At 47.8% G+C, this 23,608-nt stretch overlaps 1 protein-coding gene across 1 annotated transcript in view; it reads left to right on the forward strand.

The window, feature by feature from the left end:
• Nucleotides 1-307: 307 nt before the first annotated feature.
• Nucleotides 308-23,608, forward strand: part of BMP7 (bone morphogenetic protein 7) — a 40,498-nt gene continuing 17,197 nt past the window's right edge. Inside the window, exons 1-2 of the mRNA XM_065754538.1 lie at nt 308-1,061; nt 22,584-22,776. Of these exons, the coding sequence (XP_065610610.1) occupies nt 551-1,061; nt 22,584-22,776 (704 nt within the window). The 5' untranslated portion in view covers nt 308-550. The remainder of the gene's footprint in view (nt 1,062-22,583; nt 22,777-23,608) is intronic.

Here is a 23,608-nt window from a genome sequence, read left to right on the forward strand (position 1 = left end):
GCTGAGCGCACCGCCCCGGCTGCAGAAAGGGCTCCGGGCGCGCACTGACGGCGCATCCGCACCTCCGATCTGTGGCTCCGCTCGCACCGCCCGCCCTCCTCCCCTCCCTCCCGGGGCGTCTTCTCCTTCATCGCGTCCACGTTAATGCGACCGCCGGGACCGGCCGCCCTCGCCCCGAGCCAGCAGCACGCGTCCTGCCGAGCAACCTGATCGTCAGCCCGTTCCCCCTCCCGGCGGCAGCGCGGCTTTGCTCTCCCAGCGGTTCGCAGCGGGCAGGCGAGAGAGGAGCGCGTTGGGTTCCGCTCCTGCTCCTCCCACCAGAGCCACCCTCCCGCTGCCTCTCCGCGGAGCACGCAGCGCACACGGCTCCTCCGCGCCGCGCGGGATCGGCCGCAGCGCTCGGGACTCCGCTCCCTCCTCCTTCTCCTCCTCTTCCTCCTCCCTCGCCGTCCCATGGGCCGGGGCCGCCGCGCAGCCCCCGCCGGGCCATGAGCGGACCGCGGCTCCTCCGCGGGGGCCGGCGGCCGGCACCGTGAGCGCGGGGCCGCGCATGCCGGAGGGGCGCGTCCCCCGGCGGGGCAGCCCCGCGCCCCCCCCCAACCACCGCCGCCGCCGCCGCCGCCGCCTCGCCGCGATGCCGGCGGGGCGCGGGCAGCCCTCCTCCTGGCTGCTGGTGCTGGGCGCCGCCGCCCCCGCCCTCTGGCTGCGCTGCGTCCTCGCCGACTTCACGCTGGACAACGAGGTGCACTCCAGCTTCATCCACCGGCGGCTGCGCGGCCCCGAGCGCCGCGAGATGCAGCGGGAGATCCTCTCCATCCTCGGCCTGCCGCACCGCCCGCGGCCGCACCTCCACGGCAAGCACAACTCGGCCCCCATGTTCATGCTGGACCTCTACAATGCCATGTCCGTGGAGGAGGGGGCGGCGGGGGCGGCCGAGGAGGGCGAGGGCTTCTCCTACCCGTACAAGCCCATCTTCAGCACCCAGGGGCCGCCGCTGGCCAGCCTGCAGGACAGCAACTTCCTCACCGAGGCCGACATGGTCATGAGCTTCGTCAACTTGGGTGAGTGCCCGGGGGCCGGGGCAGGTGGAGGGACGGGCGGCGAGGAGGGGCGGGAGCGGCCCTCGGAAGGTGACGGCGTGCCCAGGGCTCCGGGTGCCGTCCCAGCACGGGGACGGATGCCCGAGCGCTTTGCCGGCTTCTGCGCCGGACGGTTCCGTGCCATCCTTCCCCACGCGGCCCTGCAGGTAGGAGCTGCGCCGCGGGGCTCGGCCGTGTCCCACGTCACCGAGGAGGACACGAAGCCCGCGGGCTCACGGCGCTGCGGGGCCACGAGGACGTGGGGCTCCCAGTGCAGTCCCGATGGCTCGGGGCCATCCCACAATAAATCCTCGCTCACTCCCGCAGCTTTTCCTGTTGACCTCCATTAGTGCCGCCAACTTGCCTCCCTCCCCGAGCGCATGTGGATGGCTTAATGCAAACGATACGAAGTTGGCACGCTTTGTATGCGGCTCGCTAGGCCTCTCTAATTAGATGCTATGGCCCAATCTGATTCCTATTTGCTTGCTGTAGGTTGCACACCCGTTCGCACTGGGTTGGCTGGATTTGAGTAAAACGCCATCAGGACAAGCGTTCTATTTCCAATACACGATTACAGACCGTGCTTCACTCTGTCCTTTTTTAGACCTCACCACGCACAGCGCTGAAACCGCCACACGTACAGATCGGGTGTCTGCAAGCTCCCGACACAACACAAGTAGCACTTCCAAAACGAGATTGACTCAAAGTTGGTCCCAACCCAAGAAAAGAGCAGAGCAGTGCTTCTCCAGCATGTAACCTGCTGGGGATCGCAGACCCGTGAACCTGTTCATGTCTCACTGTGTCTCTGGACTCAGGGGCAGCGCAGGTTAAACTTCCACCTCTCCAATCCCAGAGTTAATAGTGTCGGTATCTGCAAAGCTCAATGGCAAACAACAGTAATTACTGGACACGGCAGCTGCCCCAACTCAATTCTTCCGTGGCACTGCAGGAGAGCTCTGCTTTGCACGAGCTGCACCTTCTCATTAACTGCCCTGAGCTCGCAGCAGGACTGTGGGTTAGGTTTGGCCTGGGGACGGTGCTCTTCAGGAGGGCTGATACTTTCCATTTACAATTACCATGTTTGCCTAATCACTGCTAGATACTTAAGCTGCTCAGCAATGATACATTTAAAACCAAATATTTGAGCAGCCAGAAGTAGGAATGGCGGTCAAATATTTGGCTTTAGAGATAAGGGCGATCTCGCAAACAATGTTCTGTGTGGGTCTTGGGTCCTACACGATGTACACACACACAGCACTTCCCTGCGGAAGACAAAGGATGTGGAAACGACCGTAGTGAAATTCACACTTCTGTGAGTTTCAGTGGAGTGAAATGCACAGAGCTGTAGAGGAGCTGGAGAGGAGTGAAGCGTGGGAGTACCCAGCGAAGGACGCGCAGCTCTGCGATGGCTCCGGCTGCACAGCTCCCCACCACGGCACTGCTGCTCACCCTGCTGCATGGGGAGGGCTTAAACAAAAGGGGTTAATATTCAGGTCCCAAATTCTTTTGAATTCGAATGGTTTGTGATCCGAGTGGAACCCATCCACCAGCTGCCAAGTGCAAATTGCGTTCTGGGATATGTCGAAGCGTAGAGCGCGTTGTACGAACCGTACGTGCTCACTAATCCAAGTCCCTCCGTGATGTGGTGGCGACAGTGGCTATATCCGTTCTGAGCTGTTGTGTTTTGTAGTTGGCTTAGACATGCCAAGGCATTCCCCATGCAAAGTACTGGTGGCATGGCCAGCAGGACGGAGGAGCGCAGCAAAACCCAATGGCTTTAAACAAGACAGGTGGAATCAGGAGCAGCAAGGCACCTCTCCCAGCTTTATCTGCACTGTTTTGTTCCCCTGTCAACAGTGCATGCCAGGACGAGTTTTCAAAGGACATAGATCCGTAATGGCTTTCTTCATCCCTGTGCGCACCTTTCATCCCATTGTAGTCATCGGTCTTTCATCTTTATAGGACAAAGACAGGCTTGTTTGTGGATGTTTGAGAGAATTAGGCCAGCCACTCGCATATATAGCAAAATGTAACACCTGCTTTGCTACGCACAGAGCACCATAACATCCAGGGAAAGCTAGAAGATGTGCTGCAGGACTGATGCTTGTTTGGAGATTTGCTGCAGCGATCCCTTTCACACCAGAGCTGAATTGCTGGGCGCAGCCTGTAGTAAACTGTGTCCTACTTTTGTGAGAGATACCCTGCGAGCATTGCGTTTCACAGGTAGGCTTTCATTACTATAGCAGAGCCATCACAATGAGGAAGTGTCACTACATAATAGACGTTCATCCCAGTAATGGAGGAAGTAAAAGTGGCTGAAGAAATAGTAATTTTGAATTTAAATGAACAAAACGTGTTATTCCGGGCTTCCAAACGCCAACCTACAAACACGGGTGGGTTTTTTTTTTCCTTTGCTTTATTCACATTCCCCGTCATGCAGCTTTGGAGGAAAACGTGTAAGAAAATAAGGTTTACATGGCAAGGTTGACTGGGCTGCATAGTAAGAGAGAAAAACAGCCCCAAACCAGGCACACATCCACACTGATTTCTATGGAGATGCTGTGTGTGTTTATCCCAAAGAATTTACGCTGGGTATTGGTGGGAGGAACCCAAGCACAGGTGCTCCATCTCAGGGCTGTGTTGCAGGGAGCTCTGCACTAAGCGTGTAATATTCCTGTAAAATCTTGACAATTAATTAGATTTAGATTTATAACCAGTTAATTCACAGGCTGCATTTCGTACTAACTTACACCTGCGCTAAGATGGATGGGGAATGGATTTGTGTCAAGAATGAAGTGACGTGTAAATTACACGGAGTTTAGCCACAGTGGTCTGACGAAGTTAGTCAGTTAATTGCTGTCTAATTTTACAGAATTTATTACTGCAATTGCATTAGTCGGAGTTCCATTTCAGACCCACATCCAAACGAAGTTTACAAACGGATCCATTTGAAGCACTGAGAGAACACAAAACCTTTTTTTGCATCAGTTTAATTTCAAGTTTATAAACAGCGGCTGAAGAGTAAACATCCTCTGCCCTCTGCCTCGCTTGGACCCCCTCCTCTAAAAATAATGGAGCTGTCCGTACGCGGGCGATCCTGGCTCGGTAAACAGACTCACACTGAGCATTTTCTTAAGGAGTCGGCACGAATGCTGTGCAATTTGTTAATTTGTCTCGTGGCTGATTATAAAATGAACAACGTTGCTTAATCCTGGCAAAAAATTAAGGGGGGGGGGGAGGGGAGGGGGGTGGAATTAGTCATTCTTGGAAGGAGCACATCAAAGTGGCTTTTGTTAATGTAAGTGAAGGAGCTGAAGAGCCCCCAAGTTTCCTTTCATTTCGTACCATCTGGCTATCCTTTTTGTTGACAAGTGTTTGGCATGGGGAACCATCTCTCTGCCCTTTAATAACAGGCTTTAACACTGTAGGGTATTAGAAAAAGATTCTATAACAGTTAAAAAATTTCCTTCGGGGAATACTTTATAAAGTGAGCACGGGCTGCAGGCATTTGCAGCTGTAACCTGGCTTGTGTTAAAGTTTGGAAGGGGCTGCCTTGCATTCCAGCTCACTACAGGCCTTCGTTGGTGTACAGCCAAAGGTTAATATAGATGTCACACAGTTTTTCTTTGGAGAGCCTCAGATATAAGAGTGCGCGTACAGCTGTGTTTTTAGTAACCCTTTCATAATCACTTCTTTTAAACCTCATTTTCCTGCTTATATAAATCAAAGATTTTCAAGGATATTTGACCTGGATTTGAACTTATTTGATCTTCGCATATTTCCCACTTGAAACAAAGCAGATTAAATGTTAGCCCCAATGCCTGCTCGCGATCACATGGCCGTGGCCGCGCACGAGGCCGAGCCCTCTGCTTTCTCCCCCCCCCTCCCGGTGCTGATGTAGCTCTCCCACCCTGGCAGGTCCGCCCTGCGGGCAGCGTGGGTGCAGGCAGCTCCAGGCAGAAATTCAGCCCTTTTCAACTTGTCTGCTGCAAAGGGGCAGGGGAAGAAGCTGTGGGAATCGTTCCCCTTTGCTCGCAGTTTCCGTGGGCAGGGAAAGCCCCCAGCCCCGACTGTGGTCTGAAAGGCAAAGTGCTGCAGCTCGGAAGTGCTCTGAAGGGGAAGAGCTGGACGGCCAGCTCTTGTGTGCCTGGAAGAGCAGCTGGGCACAGGCAAAGCGTGCAGGACCGCTCCTGGGAGCGCTGCATCCCCGCTGCCCTCCTGCACGGCGGCTGGAAGGGCCCCTGCACAGCAGCAGGGCTTTCTGCCCTACGTGAGCTTGAAACGCCTTTTCGGGTTGGAGCGAGGGATGTGCGATGGAACGTCGTACAACAGGTTGGGAACATTAATTAAAAAAGAGATTATAACTATTAAAGCCCAGTCAGGGCTGTTGACAGGCTCCTTTTAAACAGGACACTGCTATGTTTTAGTTTAATACATTCTGGCAGTGTCACCGGGGTTAAGGCTAATACTGGGATGTGTGGATCCTGTCATGTTATTGTCAGGAGGAATGCAGGGATTAGCTTTAAAAGTGGCGGTGGGTGAGCGGTGCAGCTGTGTACACTTATTATAAAAGATTTAAGTCCCACTGGTAAAATCAATATATTGAATTGCAAGAGCCTCTGTTTTTAATTAGTTTAAATCCAATGTGCTGTTAGTGCCATTATGGCTTCAATCCTTGGGCCAAGTGAGGAAATGCTAATATTTATATAGAAACTGTTAATTTGTGGTTAAAATGATAACACATTTAGTTTTACACGTCTACATCATCCAAACTTGGTGAATACCAGCAAGAAGGTGCAACGATGGATGAAGTCATCCGAGCAAGAGCACAAGTAAGCAAATTTTGGTAGCAGGCAGATGAGGGACTGCCAGTTGGTACACAGCACCGAGAGGTCGGGATATTGTAACTCCTCTCCAGTGCTGCAGCCATCCCCTCTGGGGCCAGCATCAAAATATCTGCTTGAATTGAGTACACTTATAGACATATAAAACAAGCTATTAGATACATTTCTGTTCCTTTTCTAAACAGAAGGCATTTCTAGAAATTAGGGAGCTTTAAAATTAGTTTGGGGCTTAAGATTCTCATTCTAGAAACATTTGAAGTAAATGGGACTGCTCCCTAGGCCCGATCACATGGATAAGGCTCCTCATACGGGTTTGGGAAATGGAAACTCAAGAGACAGTTCTTGGCTAGGACTTCACTGGGTGTAAATGGTCCTATTTCTACTGGAGCCAGCCCTGCGGTCCCATTTACACAACTGCACGTCCAACGTAATCCCAATCAACTCCTGCTTGATGTACGCCAGCACGACTGAGAACAGAACTGGGCCAAAGAAATGCCCCCACGCTGAAAAGAACGAGCATGCAGTAGTTCCTGCTACAGCTTCAAACTGCTTTCTCTCCTAATCTTGAAATTGTTTTTGAGGGAGGTTTCCTTTACCGCCAATAATCAAAACAAGAACGAGCTGCTCTTAGTCACTGCTTAGCACTATTAGCCGAACCCGTGTTGTTGAGCTACAGCTGAATTCCCATCCATTGCAACAAACACAATTTAACAAATACTCTTTGACAAAAAACGTGAAACCGATATTTCTTAATGCGAGACATATTTCACATGGAGAAACTTCAGCGATGAAAGATTCCTGGTATCAAAATATCTGAATCACAGTACAAATAAACAGCGCGTTGTAAAGACTGCGGGGCTGAATTCCGTGCTGGAGGAATTCCACTGAAGGCGGCGGAGCTGTGCCAGGAGATAAACCTCCATCGAGATCTTTTTTGGCGTGCGTGTAAAACCAGAAGGGCTTGAGATTTTGTTGGTAAACACTTTTGCTAAGGGAAAGCTGCAGGTAGCGAAGCGAGGACCGATTCTAATTCCAGTGCTGCGTTCTGGAGCGCTCTTACTGTGGGGGTGGCCTGCTCTGCTGCACCCTGACACGCGGCCCCACGGGGACGTGCCACGCACGGTCCCGTCAGCGTCTGTGTCCACGGAGTCGGTGTAAATCCTGTAGTGATCCAGGCTGAGTGGATTGAATTAATGGCAACTCTGAGTCTACGAGTTTTAGTGTAATTGCTTTATTGTTTTGGAACCGAGATGCTTCCAATCCGGTTCCTGTGCAAACATGTTTAACGTGTGTTAATGTGTTTCAAAACCAGACCCTCTCCGCAAAATTCTGCTTCTCATTAATTGACATCAGTAGCATGGTACAGTATTTCAAAGCACTGGCCAAACATAAGCTGTGTTTCTAATTTCCTTACTTTCCTGTGTTTGGAATGCCAATGTTAATTTGTTCCCATGCAAGAGTGAGAGCTGCCAACCACAGCTTTATATAAATGGCTTTACAGCGCGGGGCCGCCAACATTAAATGATACTTAGGAATTTTCATGACATTTTGCATTTCATTCTTCTATGGGATGTGTGTGAGAGAAAGAGAGAGATATACGGGATGCTGAACAACTGCACAAACAGTGACGATCGAGGTGAACGCATGAAGTCATTTATCCTTCCCTTAGCTATTTCTTCATGCTGCTTCCCATTTCAGCTTATTTTAACGGCCCATCAGATATTACATAGCATTTTCCCCATGCTGGGACAAAAAAGCGATCTAGCGGTGAGTTTTGTGACCTCTACAGGCGCTCTCTGGGGCTCCCCCTGTGTTAGCTGGTTGCTAATAGATGAGCGGAGGGGCTTTTGTTTGTGCTGCTATTCTGATCATTATGGACTCACAGTGCTCTTACTCAGCATGAGAAAGCACGGGAAGAAGAAAAGAGGAGGACTCACTGAGGACAGACAATGCCAACAGATATTGTTTGTTTAGAAGAATAGGTGTAGCTAGATAAAATCACTCCCTCTCCTAAAGACACTCAGGAGTAATCATCGTTTCTTCAGCGCTATAGAGGAGCAAATGTTCATTGAAACAAATTAATTTTAAACCGATGAGGATGAGAACGAGGTCTGCTTATGTGTTTCTCCTTTTATTCCTGGAAGAGATTCAGAACACAAATTGTTCATGTTTCAGTGGATTCCTGTTAATGAGTGCTATGGTTTATCTCTCAATTTCCCATTTTATTGGAGCAGGTGCAGTGTCTGCCATCTGTGCCAGCGCTGCACTATACCAACAAACAAAGTGTTGTTTTGGTTCACTGGATTTAAGAGTCTCCAGAGAGTAAAGAAATGAAAGGGAAAGAATTTAGAAAGTGCCCAGTGAAGGAAAGGCACTCCAAGTAATGTGCTTTGTCACTCAAACCTTCCCGTGAATTACCTTAAACTATTTCTAAACTGTCTGAAAATTTGTATCCGTGGAAGATTAAGTTTCTGCTGCGTCTCCAGGTCGCATGCTATTCTTCCTCCTTTGTCTCAGAGAGATAACTTCCAAGCACGGCTCTTCTCTGATCAGGTTCAGTTAAATTTTACAGGAATAAAAATTCTGCTTTTTCTTAAAGGAGTGGTGTAAATTTGCAGATTTAGATTCTGCCTTGTTTAAAAGATACTGCAAATAGTCCAAGCTTAAAGAAGATTACGCTGTAATTAGACAGACAAACTCATCATTATTTAAGGGCTAAAACAACAACAGCAGCCCTTTCAGGCTCATTTTGACAGTGTTTATCCAGTGTATCTGGAAAGGCTTACAATTAAAGTGCCTGAAGGGTGGGGATGAGGTTTTCAGCATGCAGTCAGTACTATCAGGCCCACCTGGCCTGGGAAACTATGCGGGCTTTGTAGTAGAGAAAATCCTTTAACTTAGATCTTCGTGGCAAGCTCTTAAAAGCTGCCTTCCTTTTAAAAAGGGATGAAAAAAAAAGGGAGAGGGGAGAGACGGCATTGCTTCCCTCTAAATAATAATTAAAACAAGCATGCTCCTGTGAGGCTGTTTACGTGGGGGAATAACGTGTTGCTGCTGGGGCTGACAATCTCACGGAGCACAGTGTCTCAGAGCTTTGTCTGTGGTGCCCAAGCCCCTTTCCAAGGAGCAGAAGTCCCCCCCCTCTGGGCTGCAGCCTCCCAGCACTGCTGCTCCCATCCCACCTGCACCAGGTCCTCCCCACTGCACAGGGCTGCAGAGCAGTGACCTCGCTGCAGCTGATGCTGTTGGGGGCTGCACTGTGCCTTCACCCAGCGTTGGGGTTGTAAATCTGGTCGAGCTTTGACTCTATGACAGCCACTGGGCCAAAGCTGCCTCGGCCACCTCGCTTGGTTGGCACCGGTGCAGCCTCCTCCATCCTCCCCTTTTACCAATTGTTCTTTCCACAGTAGAGTGGCAGTAAAACTTTTAAAAAGAGACCAAAAGAACTCTGGGAGAGCTACTAAAAATGCTCATGAAATAACACAGCATCAGAAATTGGGAGTTATAACTCAAGTGGAGAATCAAGTCTTACCGAGAAGGGCTAGGAGCTGTGCTGCCAGCACCTCACTGCTCGTGTACATGAGATGCCCACAGACTGCAATGCGCCCTTCAGCACCCCAAAGGAAAGCCAGTCCATGCAAATGGAAGACAAAAGAATGGCTAGAAGTAAGAAATTCTGAATCCTCAAATGCTTTTACATCAGTACTCGAGCAGCAGTTTCCTTACACCAGCCCAGTGCCTGTAGCACCGTGAGCGATGAGCGCTCGGCGCTGGCGATCCCTACCACGGCCTCTCCTGCGGGCGCACTTGGTGCTGGCAGTCTGCTCCTCCCTGGCTGTCGGGGTTAAAACTCATTGCTTCTTTCCTCCAAAATATTTGGAACATTTTAATCTGGCTATTTTTATTTGTTCATTACTGTGCAGTAATTATAATCCCACTGGGACTTTTTAGATGTTAATAAAGAGTGGTGCACATCACTTCTGCTGAAGCCTGTGTGGCACTATAAACATCACGCTGAGTTTCAGTTCCCTGTTCTGACCAGATCCTGAAAAAATCCAGTGATGCTGAAGAGAAAGGAGGGGATTTTTTTTTCTGTTTAACAAAAAGAAAAGGGGGAGTTGGAGGGGGGGGGGGGGGGGGAGGAAAGGAAGTAACTTTAGTCTCACAATCTGCTAGCTACATAAAGCAGCAAATGTTCGGCTGAGGCAGGGAAAAACCAGAACTGCTGGAGATTGGTTGTTTCCTTTTGGAGGAAACAATAAATGTGCCCACTTGTATTTTAACAGCATTACTACCAGGCGCCCTAATTACACAAATATACTTGTAAGAAACTGCAGAGGAGAAGGGCTGGAGAAAAAAATCCCTCAGCCCAGCTCTTGCTCTTCGACTCAGGAAGAAGCTTTTGGTGCCCAAAAGTCTTCAAATCTCAGCCCAAGTCAGAAGATGAAGACATTTCAGTTTGTCTTTGAGACGGGTGAAAGGAAGAAGCGAATCAGATGTGGTGCAAAACTTCTCTCGTTGGTGTGAGCACCGTTTTGACGTCTGAGTGCAGCAGTTCCTGCAGCTCAGAGGCATGCACTGTAATTAAATTACAGGAATATTAGGACTCCGTATCCCCAGAAATCTCTGACCGTTACGCTGCATTAAAACCTAACACAGGGAACACAGAAGTACATGAAGGAATGCAGAAACATGCTCAAGCAAACCCCAAACATTTCTTTAGAATAAACAGCAACTGTCATTCTGCTCATTAGCCCACAGCTGTAAGATGAAAGCTGTTTCACTGAGATATGGCAGCGGGGGAAGCATATAAACCAGCGTGTCTAATACTCTGAAAGCTTTTCCTTCCCATATTGGCAGTCCAGCAGGAAGACAGTGGTTGGCAGGCTGGAGACCGAGCTGGAGCAGAATGAGCTGTGTTCCTGCTTCTTGGGAGACACTCATAAGTGCCATACTGTCAGCTCGCTGCTATTTTTAATAATTGCAGGCACAGGACCTGAGCTGTGCTCCCTTCATTCATACCAAAGCGATGTGAAGACACGAGCGTGTATTACAACAGCTGATCTTTTACCCCAGAACTGCAATTGCAAAACTGCTTTTGAAGACAAGAAAAAAAAAAAAAAAAGAAACAAAAAAAGCCCCAACAGAACACAAACAGAAAACGCCGTTGTTAGGGGCTGACTCAGGAGCTGGGTGGCCCAGCCCTACTGAGAGGCTCAGTCAGGAATCTGGTGCTGCCATACACGAGCTGCTGCGCACGGTATGCAGGGCTCAGTGCTGCTGGTGCTGTTATCTTGTGCAGAAATTCCTCTCGTATAATACAGATGGTGGGTGGGAATTAAACTGAAAATAAATCTCCTGGATGATTTTCTGCCTGGAGCAATGGCCACCAACATTTGGGGTGTAAAGGGGACACGTACACACACACGCACCCACTCTGTACATGTGTATGTGTATATATACGTGTCTTCTCTCACACACACGATGTACGTGTATGTATATATCTTCTGAGGACATTTCTGACATAATAGTTCAAATTTGCCATCACTTGAGGACACTAGCATTCTACATCTGCCAGCAGAACGATGTAGGAATGCAATCAACTCAATATTCATGATCCTTAGAGCCTTCCCCAAATCAGCAAATCAGTCGCCTCAATAGGAACGGATGTGCTGAAAAACAAACCTCCCTAGAAAGCAAAAAGTTCATACATGTAACTGTGAGACCCATCACAGGCAAAGCGACGCGGACGATGTGCTGGGCAGGATCAGTGCTCCTCTGGGCCATGACCTTGTCCCTGCTTCCTATGTTTCAAAACCACGGAAGCACTGCCGTGCCCCACCTGCTCTGAGCTGTCTTGGCAGCACACAGGAAACATGATGATCTCAAAGAAAAGTGTGAAGTAGGTCACGAAGCCCCACTTTCACGAGGAAGGGCACTCTGTGGTATCTCTCTAAGCAGTAATGGACATCTCTCATCATCATTTTCCAGAATGTTTCCTTTCACGTCTCCAGAATATGCACTTCTATCCAGGAATCCTGGCTTGATAGCTGTATCAATATCCCTGGAGCACCCATACATATACAGAGCACCTGAAAAATGTGTGATGGATGTAACAGTGTGGGTGCAAGGGAACAGCTATATTGTGCAGGGCTTTCCCCTCCGGGATGCACGGACCTCTCCCCTCAGGAGTTGTCGCCCCTGTGTAGGGCAGCTCCATCTCCCTGCACTCTGAAGAAGGCTGAGCTTCTTCTCTGAGATCTGAATCTCGGATATCTGCTGGTTATTTTGTAATATCCCACAAATTACTTTCTCAAGAAAGCCAGAATCTGGGGTTTAAACTAAGAAATCCAGCAAGTCATATGTTTTGAAACCTGGAAAACTGGTTCTTGGATTATTTCCCTTTATCAAAGTGAACCACAAGAAGGGCTCCATTCCCACTGCCTTCCTCCCCGGGAGTCTGCACAGATGTAGATCTAAACTTCGGGATATTTGGGGGGATGCTGGTGTTGTTGTGGCAATAATTTACTAAGGAAGGATGAATTAGAGCTATGCTATTTATTTGGGCAGTTGTTCAGCAGATGAAAGGGAGCCTAATACAAATGAAATGAATAAGCACTGAGGGGCCAATTTGCAGCCACTTCTCCCTTATCACAGCCAGTGCAGAAATAGGCACATTCCTTCGACAAAAATGAGGCATTTGAAGATTCCATCAGCTGAACGTTTCTTTCAAGTGCTGCCAGTAGATGCACAATATATGCACGTGCTTTCAAAAGACTTTTATTTTGAACTCAAGATGTGAATCTACGGCATTAAGGAAAGCAGAACAATCCTTTATTTAGCTGCACCTGCACCTTAATGCCTAATGAGTTTAGTCTGATGGAATCCAGACCTCAGGAAGGATTATAAATTCTCATTTGATTTCATTTACTTCTAAAATACCTTAAACCAGCTGTACCAGTGTAGAACCCAGCCTCTCCTTCTGTGTCAGTTTTGCAAATGCTGTTGAATCTTTTGCTGTATTAAGTAACTTCATGTTGTATAATAATAACACCAGTAGTAATAAGGAGCAGAAGGGCAGCCAGGCCCAGCGAGCTGCCTTCCCCCACCTGAAGCTCCCTTAAAGCTGGCCTGAAATGTTGCAGGGACAATTTCTTCCCTCCCCCCTAAGCTGAAATTTGCTCCAAGAACTGCTTCACACTTGGAATCCTTCAAGAATTACCTTTTTGTTCAAAATTTGCATTTCAACCCAAACATCCCATTTTCAGTACCCTCACAGCAGTGGTGGTCTCTCTCCTGCTGCCTCTTATCTCCTCTGGCTGAGTGCCCATGATTCCTGAACAGTCACCTCTCCCCCTCTGTGGGCTGGGGCATTGGTTGCCATTTGCTCAGTGCTGTGTACAGGCAGAGCCAACTGCTGGTTTTTGCATCAGTGACTTTTTGAGAGGCCTCTGGATTACAGCACGCACCTTGAGCCCCATTTATCCGCTGGTTGGACGGCAGATTATTTTTCTCAGGGAACTGTACTGTCATTAACTTCTCCCCGTTTGTGCTCTGCAGCCTCTCCCCATCTCCCTGCTCCCTTCTCTAGAGCAGTGCTGCCTTTGCCTGCACTGTAGCTGCTGCCTCAGCCTCCCGACCCAGGCCTGTGTTTCCTCCCCTTGTCCCCAGGATGCCCCTATCTCCTTGACCTTCCAGTGCACTGGTGAGATGTGTGACTTGGAGTTCACACCTAATGCTGGTGGAGTTTCCTGGTGAGGTTGGCCTCTCCAGATATACAGCACATGAAAGCAGTTTTGCCATCCCCTGAATTACAAAGGAAAAGTGTAGCATGAGTGGTCATTACACTGAAACAGGGAAAGGGAAAATGTATTCCTGCATCTCTGCATACCTTTCATGGCTGCATTCAGAGGGCTGAATTTGACATTAGTATGTGTCTGCTATTAGGCTGCCTGGCTCCGTGCTACACATCATGGTGCAGGCAAGGACAATACAGAAGTAAGATTGTGTTTGGTAGGCAGCAAACCTGGCAGCTGCCCACCCCGGGCAGTGTGTGATCCTTGCAGGGAGCTGCAGGAGCTCCCAGCTGCAGTTCCATGCTGTCCCATACAGACAGCAGCAGGCCCGGGCTGTCGGTGGGGCAGGCTGGCACAGTGAAATAGCAGCCTTGGTTAACCATGCTCCCAGTGACTGCGTGAGAATTTGGGATGTTTTGAGATGGCCACAATGTTGGGCAGCTGGGAACACATGGAAAGAGACAGGTTTTGCAGCACTGCTGCAGCTCCCAGCTCACCTCCCTGGAAAAATGCCATTTCCAAGGTACTGGGAAAGGGTTGCTGCTGGTGCAGCAATGTCCTGCATCCCCTCTCCCAGCAAAGAGCAGAAAGAAACAAGGAAGTTTGAGATTCCTGGAAACTGAAGGAGGAAGGAGAAGGAATCTATCTACAGGAACAACTGAATTCCCACTGCTTTCTTTCCCTTTCATCATCCCTTTTCCCTGTTCCTTTACACACCCCTAATCCTCTAGAATTACTGTACAGCAGCTGATGACTGAAGCAGCACTGTTCTCCTGTGTTCTGCTCGCTAAGGCTCTGAAGAAGCTATTCTGAAGAAACACCACTCCTACACTTCCCTGTGTTTTTTACTTTGCTTTCCCCAGATACACATACAGACAGAGCAAACCCAGCATCAGGATTCGCACCATGGTCGGTCTGTTTACTATTAGGAGAGTTTTGTGTTCACAGTGCAGTCCCCTGTGTAAATTTTTCACAATACTTTTCATCTAGTCTGGCTGTGTTTTCAGCAGAGAAACCACAGCGTAAATGGGTTCTGATCAGTCTATGCTCAAAAAAGAAAATGAATTACCTGCACATAACCTGCCCAGATATCTCATGGATGCTCTTTGAGCAGAAGTAGCTTAACCACCTAGCATTGCTTTGAAGTGCCTACACCAAAATCCCAGCAGCGGAGCATCTCCAGATGCTTAAGTGACACATGCACTCCTCTGTCCATTCCCTCCAGTTGTTATCTTTCCCTTTTGCCATTTACCATCCTAAGGAGTCTTAAGTGAAAAGCCTCCTGGGTGCTGCATGCGTGGCAGCAGCAGCACCCTGTCATCCCAGGGTTCCTGGGAAGCCAGCAGCTTGCCATCGCTCTCCCAAGCCCTGCCAAGCAGGCGTGTTGCTAAATCTACCATCAGAACACCAGGAAGGGCCCAGGCTTATTCTTAGAGAAATGATCATGCCTGCTCTGAGCAGCCCTTGCTGAAGTTCAACTGAGTCAGGAAGAACTTGCTGCTGCTTTGGAGATAATTAAACCCATCTTCCCTCAAGCCGCTGTTTGTACACGCACAATGATACCATTGTTCAGTCATGCAACACATATGCTGCCATTAAAGTGTTTAATCTTGTAGTACAGTATTCCATTATTTTTTGGACATCTGTACATGATAGAAGGGGTACGTATTAAGGGATTTGTTGACAAAGAAATGGCTAATGCTGATACATGTGTGCACTGAAAGGATCTTTCCAAGTTGTGTTCGGCAGTAGAGAGTGCTCCTTCCCAGTCCCGAAGCCTGGCACAGATGTGATATGCACTGCTGCTATTACCACTTCTGAATTTATAACAAGGAGTCAGTGTTCAGAAGAATTTTGGAAGCTCCCTGCTGGGTTTGTGGCTAGGTGGTCTTGCTGGCAACACCACCTTCATGCTGAAAGCTGGAAAAATGAAGTGATGGTTAAAGGAAGAATATTAACTCCAGAGGGCTTTTCCCCTCCCTCTCGGAGCAAAAATGCTGACCCTGGATTGCTCTGCAGCCGTGAGCCCTAAAGAATTTAGAATCCCCCTGTTCCTAACCTCTGGGGCTGGGGATCAGGACGTATGGAGCCTGGTTTTCATCTCACTTGAAATTAATGCATTAGCTCTGATTGACACCAGTGGATGGGACAGGACTTAGCTCTGCCTCACACTGAAGTTACTGTGCGACAGATGATCACCTTCACCTTGCTTCACCCGGGTGTAAAATGGGTACATGGGTGTGAGTTACTCCTGTGCAGGGCAGGTGGGGACAAGGCTGTGAGGACAGGGCTCTGGCAGGTGAGCACAGACACCTGAGCAGTGTGAGTCCATGGGTGTAAATGTGAGCTTACTGTACAGTAAGCATATCTCACAGAGTTAATCAAATGTTTTCCCTTTCATTTCTCCAAAATCCTGCAGGGACCTTTTGATAAACGGTACAAAAAAAGCCAAAACTTTTTACCACTCTTAAAAAATAATAATCCCATCAGCCATTTGCAACCCAGGAATTTTGCTCTACTTGGTCTATAGGACCCCGGTTTATATTCTTTAGCTGTTTCTTCTTCAGGCATTTCTTTAACTGCTGCATTAACTGCCTAATGTTAGTAAGCAAACGAAAGTCAATCACAGAATGTCACATTCCCAAATTCTTGCCGTTAGAAATGTACTGTAACTGCCACTGTAGCTCTTGCTGTCAAGCACAGTGAGAGGGGAGCATGGGCCTTTGCTGTCTGTAGCTTGGCATGGTGTGATTGCCATCTTTATTACACTCCCTGTTCTCCTGAGAAAAACATAGGGACTGACCTTGCACTTCTTGCTCTACCAGGAGCCCCATGGGCTCAGTAGGGCCTTTCAGCTGCAGAGACCCTGGATCCTCCCCCTAATTGGTTTCCTCCACAAACCTCACCAGCATAAGGAGGAAAGGGCCATATTTCATAAGCGACGTGATTTTATCCACCAATTTAGAGACAAAGGAGTGCAATTTATAAAGGGAGCATTTAATCCCTGTTAATTAGGATCCCATCAAGAGCTCTCAGATTTGGCATCCTGAGAATTTACAGCACTGTTTCACAGCAGCTATGTGGCCAGGCCTCTGGGGCTGCCCTGCTGCCCATGCCAGCTGAGGATGAGGCCAGCTGAGAGCCTGGCTGGGGCTGGAGAATGTTCCTCACACCACAGTCCCTTCTGATGGAGACAGTGGGCAACGCACGAGCAGGAGCCGACCTTCCCTTTGGAGGCAGTAGCATCTGTAGGGCTGTGGATGCTCTTGGGTCACAGGACAGCTGGTTTCTAGGAACCTTTGCATGGGTGATGCAAGGAAGTTTCTCAAGTTTTGGGTTAGGACCTCTAAGCTATGAAGGGGATTTTTCTAGGGAAATTCAAATGGCATTTTGCACAGTAAATCAAAGCACAGTTTGCTCTTCCATGAAAACAGAAAAGCTAAAGCCCTCAGACCCGCACGTGCCAGCCAACCTCACCTCGAGGGACGTGCTGCTTTTCTGCAGCTCTGCAGCTGTCAGAGAAGGAGTTAAGGACTTTCCTATGTGCTAAGCTCACCTCCACAACTCCCTCCAACCCTGGGGCCACGCAGGCACAGGGACACTATGAAAACCTGTTAGACCTTGCTGCTGAAGTGTGGCAGATTGGTTTTGGCATCCAGATCTGCAGCAGGTTTCCCAGGCGAGTGCTGATGGCTCTCCCGCGTGGCTGAGGCTGAAACGAGGGGGTGTTGTCTCTTGGAATCTATTTTCCTTTGACTTATCTTTCAGTCTCAGGAATTCAGGACCTTTAATCTATTTGAGATTAAAGTCCTTTACAAATCCCTTCTGGCCTTTTTGGGGAGTAAAGAAGTTACAGACACCCTACTACACATTCCTTTTGGTGCTTTTTTTTTCCATTGTAAATTAGCAACAAGTAGCATTTGGGCTTCTGAGATCACTACAATAAATGAGACAACCGTTCTTGAAGTGCCTTGTAAAAAAACCTCACACATTATCAGGAGAAAGTGTTAATGGGAACTTTAAAATTTTGACTTGTTTAAATATTCAAAATGTATTCCAAGTATATCCTCCATATGTGCCAGGGAGAAGGAGGCACAAAGGTACCAAAGCTTCAGCAGTTTGGCAGCCTGAGCACAAAATCTATTTGTCTGGTGTTTACTTTGCTTGTGGAAACGAGGTTGTTTTCACACTTTCAGAAAACAAGCATGGAAAACAACTTCACTAAGTAGATTGGCAGAAGTAAGGACTCCTGTGAAACCCATTGAAATTGGTGGAAATATTTCTCTTGACTCCCCCCGTGGAGTTGGATTAGCTCTTTTAACTCTTCTGTAACCATTTTTTTTTAATACAGTAATTCTTGCCGTCGTTCAGCGGTTCTTTGCCTGATACATGGTGTTAATGACTGACGTTGTGCTACCATGCTTGGTATAGAAGCCAAACAATCTTATCATCTCTTTGGTATGTGTGGACAGAAATAAAAGCTAGCACAAGCTGTCTCAACATAGTCGTTGCTGTCAGGTATCATGCCTTGACTACCATCAGTCCGTGTTACAAAACCAGTGGTTCAGTCAGTGTTTACAGAATTAGCTCAGATCAGCTGCTCACTTTCCAGTAGTGATTTACAAAGAAGCTGAAGCTGGAGCTCTCATTTCCAATCTTAACATACTTTGCTGTGAAAATGACCAAACATGGGATCCGTTCAAGTCGCTCAGCTCTCTGCTGATGTATCATTTGCTTTAGAAGTTTGGATACCCCAGGGTGTTATAGCAGGATCACAAGGTTTTCTGCCCAACATTACTTTTTTAGGTAATTTTTCAACAGTATTACCACAAGTACTGGATGTCAACAATTATATTTTCTCAACTCTATATCTCAGTGTTTTAAGTTCTGTCTCTGAAAAAGGTACATGTCAAAACAAGTGCCATTTTATCTTCATCTTTCAATATTTTTTTAATCTGATACTCGGCTACTTTACACCGGAGTACACGTACCCATCATGTTTTAACCATCCTCACTGTTGCACAGCTATGCCACCCTGCCTCCTCTTGCATCACTACAATGCCAGTACAGAGCTGGTTAGGAGAAACAAAAGACTTCCAAGAGATCAGAGCCCTGTGTGTATCAGTAGATGGCTGCAATCTGCGCAGCATTCAGATGGTGGGCAGATAACCAAGGGCAGACTCTTCAGAGATGTTGAGCTTACTTGCATATTTGCAAGAGAGGTGTGGCAGATGTACTGATAAGCAGTAACCTAAGGTATGTACTCGTTTTGTTTGCATCACCTTAACTGTCCTGTACACTTTTTGGTGCTTTATTTTCTCACAGATTTGTTGTCTGTCTCCACACTACAGCTCTCAAGCTCCAACTTCTTGGCCTTTCCCTTTCCAGAGAGCTGTGTCAAAGGGCGTGCCCGATGATCCCCGCGTAGCTACAACTAGCTGCTGCACTCTCCGTGCCACTCTTGACCCAATGGGTATTTTGCAGTGGCAGATTTTGGGCTTTCTGTTAAATGAGGACATAAATTTGTCTATAGAGCTTGTGCCTCCAAAACAGGAGTCCACTTCTGGATGTGAGGAGAGGTAGCATTTAGATGTGCATCCAACATGAATCACTTTGGATGATTTCGTTAGGGGGTGAGATCCACTGTTTTCCCACAACTAAGGCACACTGTTCCACAGCAGAATTATTTTTCAAGGCTGTTCTGTCTTTTCATATTTTATGATGTTTGACTGCACATCCAGAGCCTTGGCTTCCTCCCCAAGCAGCTGCCCTGCCAAGGCATTGGAGCTGTGGCAGTTTCTGAGCTGGAGTTTCCAGTGTTTGAAATTGGGAACTGGGATAGAACCATTCACCAGCAGCCTTTGGGTGGTAGTGGTTTGTAAAAGCCCAGGACAAACATGAGTTCAAGTTCTTTGGGCAGAAGGGCCATTAACCATAACCAGCAAGCAATCGAATTGTGTGATGACTTTTAAAGGAGCGTTTAACACATAACAGCTCACCAACCTCAACTCCATCACGAATGACCAAAAGCTTCTCGTTATGGTTGGTTGTGTCAATAAGGATCACAGATTTTATAGATGTAACAGAGAAACTACAGCCATATCCAAGGAGCTGTAGCAATTCTCTTGATTGTTTCACTGAACTCTTGAAATACCATTCCTCTCTTTAAATGCCCCTCAGCCCTATTCAGACTCCTCAGGTAATTAATTGGTTGCAGAGCTGTCAAAGCTCTGACCGACACCCATCAAACCCAGGAAACTCGGCCTTCTTGAGCACTCCCCTGTTACCTCGTGCTGCTGTGCTTAACGTATTACTGGGGACTACAAAAAGTGCACGATCATATATACTGTACCATATGTTCACAAATACCAAAGCACAGCAGCATGAATTAAGGATAGGATTTCAGTCCTCGTAATGAAGAGTCTTGCTTTTATGGGTTCGAGTCAGACCCTTAACATTATTTTAACATAGATTTTGCTGTTTAATTATGTAATAAGATTTACTGCAGTCATCTAACAGATGTTGATTCAGGGTCAGTGTTTCTCATAAATTAGTTCTGAAAGGATTTGTTACTTCTGGGTCAGCAGATAGGTCCAGAGTGCAGAGAAAAAGAGGAAAAACAATAAACACTGAGTTGAAGGGTTTCTTGGGATTCTTTCTTCAGTTACATATCCACATATTTTCATGATCTTAATGACTATGGCCGCAGGAATGTTTGCTTTAACACTAAAGATGGCTCAGCCCAGAACCCTATAACGAAACATCTGCAAAGCATGGGAAAGTTCAAACTTCGGGGCTTTTTATTTTATGACCCTGGCCATTAATTTCTCATACAACTATGACACATTTTTTCTAGGGCTGTGCAGTAGGAATCACTGTGAACTCAGGCAGCACCCAAAAAAGTTCTGACTTCATGCATCTGTTGTCAGACTTTGTGTGGTGTGTAGCTGAAGGTTACTGCTGGCTGATGTATTTGTCATCATGCGTGTACTCCGAAAATTCAGCCTTCCCATGTCTTTGGAAGCATATACATAGCCATACATGCTACAGTTTGACCGGCCTGTAATCCACCCTGCTGGTGATGTTATCCATAATATAATTAAAAACACACAACATTATAGTCACTCTCCTATAGTTGTGGTTAAAGGAGATATTCCATAGTAAAATATTTTTCCACTCCTCTGTAATTTAGGTGCAAACAAATTCCGCTGAGACTGAAATCATACTCGTTGTGCCTTTTTCTGCTGCAAATATTTTGGAGGAAAGGGATTGAGGCGTATTTAATAGCGTTGCTAGCACTTACAGGGCAGTTTTAGCCTGCCAAGTGCTTTACAAAAGTTGGTGACTATTCCCAATTCTCACACGTCAGGGTAGGAGAGGAGAGGTGATGTTCCCGAGGCTGCGCTACGCGTTACAGCTGTGGGCGGAACAATCACTTTGTTCATTCATTCAGCGCAAGCGAAGGCTGCCCAAACTATAAAACCTTTTGCTGAACTGAATCGCCTCCGTCTTGGAAAGTTTAGGGGTTTCATACCTAAAAAAAAAACCTCCTCCAAGATGAATTCCAGCTATTAGCAAGAGCACTGAAGGATTTCCCTGAGCAGCAATCATACAGTGGCAAACGACGAGCCCTGGACTCCGCGCAGCGATGATGTGCGAGAGGAGGAAGCGCCCGCGGCCAACTGCTGTGTGTCGGCCAGCAGAGCAGTGCTGACCCTGCTGGGGTCCTGCGGGCCCCCCCCCTCTGTCCCTGCTGCCGGGGGGGCCCTCGTGTCTGTCTGTGCTGCACGGTGCTGTATGTTTAAATAGCAATTTCCAAACTCGGGCCGAAACTCCTCTTTTTCAGGAGTAATTCCATTTAAGTCAGTGGATTTACACAATGGATTTACTGCTGCCAGAAGAGAATCAGGCCTGTAGAAAGACACGCATTCTTTGCCAAGAAAATCTCAGAGCTAACTACTTGAATTGTGCAGTCGAGCTGCAGGGAGGTCAAGTGGACAGACAACAGGACCAGGACACACGGGAAGCCCCTGCTTCAAGCCTCAGCTCCTAGAACGATGCGCGGTGTGACCTCTGGCCAATCCACCCGTCCCCTCATACCTCTGTTTCCCCATTTCCCTTTGTCCAGCTTGTCTATTTAATTTGGAGTTTGTCCGATGAACGGTGCTGCGCTTTGTGTGTTTGGATGGGGCACTGACACCTCTCCTCCCCTCGCTGGGGGACGGCCCCAGAATTTTGTTTCCCCACCACTGACCCTCTGCCCCAGCAGGCTCAAGCAGTGCTGTGGGCCCATCAGGGCGGGCGGTGGATCTGCCACTCAGGGGCCTTAAAATGAAATCTTCATCCCTTGGAGTGGCACTGAGCGTATGTAATGAACTCAACTGGCACCAAATGTGGGTCACTGGCATGAAAAGCCTCTCAGACCGGAATCTGCACACCGGTGTACATGGGTGTGGGTATATGTGTGTGTTTTCCTCGGGAGGAGGAGTCAGGCTGAGGACCAGCTCTCCTGAAAAGCCCTGTCAGTTCTTCCACCTCTTCACACAGCACTCTGGTTGTTATCAGTGGCAGATATCCAGAGTCACTTGTTAAGCACGGGGCCGCCACAATCATTAGAACACAACACTCACCTGCACCAGGCAGTTGTAAAACTGTTTCAAAGGCACTCTAGCAAACGTCTTTATGCTTACAGTAGCCTAGATAAAGTCTTGTATTTCCTACGTGCTTTATCAAACCAAAGGATGGCATGAGATGCTGCAATCCGATAGTCTTGCCCTTTTCTGTTGTGGCAACTCACAAGCGTGTTTGATGGTGAGGGGAAAGGGAACAAAGCAGGTGGCTAATGGGCTGTTTTTCTGTTTCAGTGGAGCATGACAGAGAGTTTCACCATCAGCGCTGCCACTACCGAGAGTTCAGGTTTGATCTCTCCAGAATCCCAGAGGGGGAAGCAGTGACGGCTGCCGAGTTCAGGATATACAAAGATTACATCCGCGAGCGCTTCGATAATGAAACGTTCCAGATTAGCGTCTACCAGGTCCTCCAGGAGCACCCAGGAAGGTGAGTGACCCACAGGGAAACCCTGAGAAGGCCCAAGAGCAGCAGGTTCCTTCAAAGGGTTACAGCAATGCTTTTAGATAAATCGATGCCATCAGCAAAAGGGGTTCAGGCACCAGGGCTGTGCGGTGAAATCTCAGTGCTAACGTCAGCACGTTGCTGCTGGGCGTACTCGGCCCCAGGGGCACGGGGTGAAGGTGTCCTGGGGCAGGAGGAGACCACGGGTGCAAAGTATTTCAAGCTTTCTGGAAGACCTGCCCTATTCCTCTTGCTGCCTATGGATCTCGAGGTGGTTAAACCACATCTGAATGCTTCCTTTCTAATTGTAGCTTAATTGCTAACCTTTTTTACCAAAGGCGTTTGAGATCCCTAATTAACAAAGACAGTTGACACCACACTCTTTATATTGAGTGATTGTTTTGCGTGTGCAAAACTACAAGATGAGCTATTAAATCCATTCCAAGCAATTATTAGTGTATGCCAAGCTCCCTGACAAATCCTTCAGGGAACTTGAATAAGAACATATGTTTAATTTTCTCATCTGTTTTTAGTTCCAATTAATCAGCAATGTCAAACCATTTATCAAAAGCACTTAGTTTCATTGGCGGCACATACTTCTTCTAAATACATCTCCTACCAAAAGTGAGATTGCATTTATTTACACGAAATTTTTCACAGTCACATGCTGGTCAGAAGTTATTCTTTAGGACCACTAAATACAAGGTAATAATGCTACAGTCTTAATTAGGATTTATGAAGAGAGAAACACAAGGGATTTAAGAAGGAGAAAGTCTAAAATGGCAAGAAACAATAGTGCAATCAGGATTCTGGCTTT

This window comes from Cyrtonyx montezumae, unplaced genomic scaffold (assembly GCF_038088225.1).
Source record: "Cyrtonyx montezumae isolate F1298 unplaced genomic scaffold, pur_monq_1.0 scaffold_9, whole genome shotgun sequence".
Classification (NCBI taxonomy): Eukaryota; Metazoa; Chordata; class Aves; order Galliformes; family Odontophoridae; genus Cyrtonyx; species Cyrtonyx montezumae.